This window comes from Magallana gigas, chromosome 3 (genome assembly GCF_963853765.1).
Source record: "Magallana gigas chromosome 3, xbMagGiga1.1, whole genome shotgun sequence".
NCBI lineage: Eukaryota > Metazoa > Mollusca > Bivalvia > Ostreida > Ostreidae > Magallana > Magallana gigas.
Window position 1 is genome coordinate 21017834 of NC_088855.1, and position 6092 is coordinate 21023925.

Genomic DNA, 6092 nt, shown 5'->3' on the forward strand with positions numbered 1-6092 from the left:
TGTGTCTATCTCAATAGGATGCTTAATTGGATACTATTAGTAGAAGAGATGTCTGAAAATGTATTTTTATCAATATATCAAAACTTGCTTTATCTTCTTTTCCCAAAATTTCTTTCAGTTCTTATTATGTTGGATGTACATGTACCAATACTTTAGGACTATTGCAATAGAAGTACACCCTAAAAGAAGAAGAATCATTTTATACTAATTTTAAAAATATACTGGTACAAATGTACGTGTATAGACATATGGTCACAGCAATTCAATGAGTAAACAAGAGGCCCATGGGCACCTCAAGTCACCCTAGTATAATAGAGCCCTAAGAATGATCTATAGAATGGCAATTTATCATTGCAATACTGTTTGGTGCATTATGTAATTGATTTGAAGATGTTCTGATAGGGTGGCAGATATTTCCAATGGCAGTCTGCATTATTTAAGGAATGAGGAATCATTTTTTAAGCATTATGAGGTGATAATTTTGGTGGGGGTGTGATCAAATCCAAGGGCTTTATGATAGATTTGATCATGCCCCTACCGAAATTATCACCTCATAATACTAAAAGAAGGATTTCTTATTACTTAAATTAATAACTTTTAGCAATTGTATAACTATTAAATATTTGAATATAAATAAGGAAACCCAACTTGTGCCCCAGTTATACTTCATTTGAATTTGTTGGATTGTATAGTACAAAATCGATATATAGTGTTATTACAGGACAAAACACTGTAAAATGTATATTTAAAGAAGGTAGTCTTTTCTGATATATGCCCTAAAATTCAGGAGTTGCTTAAATCCTGTGAAAATATGCATATACCATCTTGAACATGTGTGTAGAAAGTACGAAATTATGCTCTTTTATTTTTTTCCCAAAAGGAAATAATGACTTCAACATGTTATATTTCTTATATATAGTCAAAAATGACAAAAAATGACACATTTTCTCATAATAGTTTTTTAAAGAGGAAAATGTGTCTGCAGCTGTTGCCCACAACGAAATTCATATATTTGAATCAGGTGTGATATTGCAAGATAAAGTATTAATGTGAATGTCATTGTAGGCAACAGCTGCGGACAAAGTTTCCTTTTTAAAAAATACAGAATAATTGGCATCATTTAATATTCGTTGAACTTTATTTATTTTACAACGATTAATAAACAAGTTTTACAACTTATTTTAATATCTCATGTTAATATTCATTAGTTTGTCAAGATAAACTATTTGTTAAAAAAAGGTTTGTATACCAAAATATCTCTACTAGGTAGAATCAGGAGGAAATTAATAAATAATATATTGTTAAAGTATAAATGAATATTCATTGAATGGTCAATTGACCCCCCCCCCCCCTTACATACAAACACACACACATTTCAAAAACCCACAACCTTGGGACATGACTTTCATATTTTGGGTAGAGAGTATTTATGCATCTTTTGGTAATGAATGCGCTCAATGTCTACAATTTTAAAGATTTATTGCATAATCAGCATAAGATCAACGTATAGCCTCATTCTAGCACCAAGAATCCCTGACCAACGGTCATGAATTTCACAATTTTTTCCATTCCTATCCATGCATTAGTTTACCACATGCCCAGAAGTAAAGACAATTTAAACAAAATTAATGCAGATTTCATATGTCCAAATACAAGGCCACCATGAAACCAAAAACCTTTTATACAGTGATGATTGAACATCAGAGTTGCCCTCCCTTTATATTAAGCAAAATGCATCAAAACAAAACAGATGTTTTATTGAAGTCTGTTTTAACTTTGATCATAGAAAAATACAAGTTCATATATATTCTATCATAAGTCACAGTTTCTTTCTTCACTTGACTGGTAAATTCCTTGGATCTACCCCAGCTTTTTGTATTTTCAATGAAAAGTCCACAACATCGTATCCTTGGGTCAAGCGACTTAGCGACACGACGTCTACTCCGGGTATAAGGTACTTATCTATAGTGGACTCCGTGATTCCACCGCTGGCTTCAATCAAGACATTGGGATAACTTGTCTTTATTTTTGTGGCTGCATCTGGTAGTGCCTGAAATGAAATACAAGTTACAATTCAATTTGAGTAGATCCAGATATAATATTGGATACAGGGAAATATTTGCCCCGTTTTATTTTTTGCCCTTTTCGCCTGCATTGTAGGTGGGCGAATTTAAGACTGGGCCACTTTCAATGTCTTATTTTATCTCTCTTAAAACACAACTATGTGGCGAATTGAAGACAGGGTGAAACCGTTTGCAAGTGAAGAAGGGCAAAAATAACATGGGGCAAAAATAAGCCTGTATACAGGAATCCAACCCCTAGACTCTGATCAATTTTTACAAAATGTTATTTTCTTCCTATAGATGTTGTCTTCTCTTCATTTTTATTTCAAACAGTAAATTGCAACTTTTGCAGATCATATCCAGATGTGTACAAATGAGTTACTGCCCATTAACCAAGTTGAAATGGAATAATGTAGAAAAAAAAATGCTGAGACATAAAAAATATTAACAATGCTTGCAAAATATCATGAGTATTTATTACAAACTGAAGTTAATTATAGCTGCAGAACTGTATGTACAGCTCTTCAGGAAAATAAGGTTGACATGACAACCCAAATTTTCTTGTAGAGCTACGGTTCTGTAGCTATTACAATGTATGAATATACATTGCTACTTTTCCAACTAACTACCGGTACTTGTATGCTAATACCATTATAAGAACTTTACTCTGAATTCAAAAAAATAGTTCAAATGTTTCAAATCAATATTTAAAAGATATATTGGAATGAGGTTTAAAACAAAATTAATATAAATGTACAGCTAGGGACATATTAGAACAAATTGGGATACCTCGAACTGGTGCATGTAATTGCTGCTGCATTTCATTTAATTAAAAGTAAACACGACCACATATGTATACAGTAAGTTTGTAAAATTTACAGAAACCTAGATTTGGTCTGATTTCTCTTTGGTAGGAGAAGCAAGACTAAATGGATTTCTGATGAAAATTAATCTTGCCTCAGAGGAGAAATTATCCAGCATAATAATGTCACTGCCTGCTTCTGCCGCCTCCAATGCTTCATCTACGCTGCGACATTCTACTTCCACTTTCAGTGAGAAACCCCCAACAATTTTGGCATCTTTAACAGCCTGTAATGACAATTTGTTTGCAAGACAAATTACTGCATGTTCTAAAAGCTGAATACAATACAATACAGACAGACGAAATGAAACCTCTGCTTTTCATATCGGATTCATTAGGTACTATCATACTAATGATTAATACATTAATTAATGTAATTAATGTATTAAGTTACAATTATCTTACTTGGTCTATACTAGGATTTATATATGATCATGGATAACATATCATGGATAACATTTCAACTAATATGTTATCTGAAATATATCAAATCAAATTTCTGATGCACCCACATCTACACTGCATCATGCAAGTGACTTCAACTTCATGATGGTAAAACTATGATCCCAAGCATAGCAAGGAGTCAAGGACATATAAAGCATCTTATTTGACACATCCACACTTGCATGCGGTCAAAGAAGAATCTTTTAAAACATTAAAGAAAAATATCAGACCCCAGAAGTAAACAATTTGCTTTATTTTACATTAATTTCTTTAAGGCCAGATCACCTAGCTCTGCTACAATTATATGTCACTTTGCATAGAGATGTTAAAATGAGTTCCAGTATTCTAAAATCTAGAGTGGCCAAACAAACGTTTGTTGTGAACAGCTGATAAAACAGCAATAAATCATGTATGAAGGTTAAACAGGTTCAAAAGTAAACATTGAACCATATGACTGAAACACACAAAAAATCACATCTTATATCTGAGAGATCTCTTTTTTTTCACCTCATCTTTAATGAAGTGATCTTTAAGGTGTTGATCTAAGGGTCTTACTTTACTTGTCAATATTTTCCCAATGCATATTTTTTTTTATAACATGTCCAAATTTATAATTTTAAAATTTTTTTCTAATTGGGTCGCTTGATCAGGAAGCACATGTTCCCCAGCAAATGAGAGCTAACATCAGGGACATTTCATACTACCCTCTAATCACTTCAAAGTATAACCAGTGGTCTTCAAAAGAAAGTAGGGCCAATGACACTAAAATGGGGCAAACTCAACTGTCAATAAAGTATCAGCTGCTGGTAAACATGCACTACTTAGTACTACATATGTGGTACAAAATATTAGTGTAGATAAACTATAGGCAGCACTAGCATGGTTATATATTCACATCATGATTAATCATGCTAATTAATTAATATAACATGTTTTTAAATTCAAAGCAAAACATTAACTGAATTTAAGTGCCTTTTTCTTGTCAAGTCAGGTCAGTGTCTGTTGTGTTGATAGTGTCTTAACATATTGCCATTTATGTTACATTTTATGACAAAAGCATTAAACTTTTGATCAGATGGAGTCATTTAAATTTTCCTCTTTCAAATGAAATTGTGTAAAATGGTAGATTTACCATGAGAGATTGATATATTGATTCAGTTGGTAAAATATTCAGACATTCACAACACATAGATAGGTTGCCAACCTTTTAAAATTTCAATTAAATTGAAAGGGTCTTATTCATGCAGTGTTCCCCAGGTAAGGAATCCTGGCCTAGACAACAGATTAGATACATGTTTACAACATTCCTTTCTGTCAATGACAAGATATGCTAGCATTATTAAACTGAACAGGTCTCTTTTATAAATCATATTATTCTAAAGAATATACTTGGGATGATGAGAGAGAGAGAGAGAGAGAGAGTTAGAGAGTTTAATAAGTTGTTTATGAAATATCAAAATAAAGGTAAATTATAAAGAACAGGTTCCAAGGATTATTTTTTAATGTACTCCATGTATTTGATCATAAGCTGCTGGAAGAAATGCAATTAAGAAGGAACAGTTTTGCAATCATGAAATTAGGCTATGGTTGTATGCACTACAAACTGTAAGTTATAGAAAGATTTTATTTGCATAAGTCAATCACTTGTTAGAATGGATTCAAAGCCAGGTATATATGTATACAATTGTAAGTACATGGGAGTAGTACCTGGGTGATACTTCCTGAGGTCCAAATGTGATTGTCTTTTAACATGATCATTGAGGACAGATCGTGTCGATGGGTACTCACTGAACCAACCATCAAAGCATATTTTTCCACAAGCCTAAATCCTGGGGTGGTTTTACGTGTACCTGCAATTTCACCTTTCCACCCAACTCTCTCCTTGATTTTTGCTAACTGTCTTGCAAGAGAAGCAATACCACTAGCCCTAGAAAGACAATTTAATGCCACTCTCTCACCTAACAATAACTGGCGAACCTTGCCTGTCACCTTTGCAACACACTGTATTGGTTCTAAGAATTCACCTTCGTCATATTCCCAAGAAACCACACAGTCTAATTCTTTGAATATTGCCTCAAAGAAAGGTTTTCCAGCAAGAACTCCTGGACTTTTAATCAGAAGCAAGGCTGTCTCTTCCTTTTCACCAACAACAAACCCTCCATAATCAAAATTTGGTGTGTCTTCTTTCAACCATTCACGTGCCATATGTTGCAAAGTCACTGGCGATAGAACATTTGATAGACTTGGTTTATATATATTGTTTAAAACGCGATCTTCTGTCGACATCTCGAATATAAACACTAAAACAGTAAAACACCAACCACCAATGTAAACATGCGGTTGAGGGACACCGAGCCCGATGGGCAGGTCTATTCGCCGGAATGGCGACGGAATAGACGTAGTGACATGTATAAAAAGGTCGATAACTTGTGTTAGGTATAAGCTATCACCATTCGGTTTTCAGTTTTTTGATCTGTGGATAGAGGGCTATCGAAATATGTAAAAACTTTTTTGATAAGTACATGTTTAATACATAAAACCTTGACCGGAATGAGCTATTGTCGCAAAAATCAGCTGCCGGAATGACGAAGTCGACTTCAGAAAACACCTAATATCTCAAAAAGTTTCTAATATTTTTTCATTCGGAAACAATTTTTTTAATCACAACAACCAGGCCTATAAAATGTGAAAAAATTAAATCGATATCTTTAGATTTAGTATGC

The 6092-nt window shown here is 33.3% G+C and overlaps 1 protein-coding gene across 1 annotated transcript; it reads right to left on the bottom strand.

Moving 5' to 3' along the window:
- Positions 1–1740: 1740 nt before the first annotated feature.
- Positions 1741–5724, bottom strand: LOC105344717 (nicotinate-nucleotide pyrophosphorylase [carboxylating]). The gene is made up of 3 exons (XM_011452562.4): positions 5077–5724; positions 3021–3152; positions 1741–2050 (listed from the first exon to the last, which is right to left on the bottom strand). Exons 1-3 carry the CDS (start codon positions 5653–5655, stop codon positions 1835–1837), a joined length of 927 nt encoding a protein of 308 aa, XP_011450864.2. The 5' UTR covers positions 5656–5724; the 3' UTR covers positions 1741–1834.
- Positions 5725–6092: the final 368 nt, after the last annotated feature.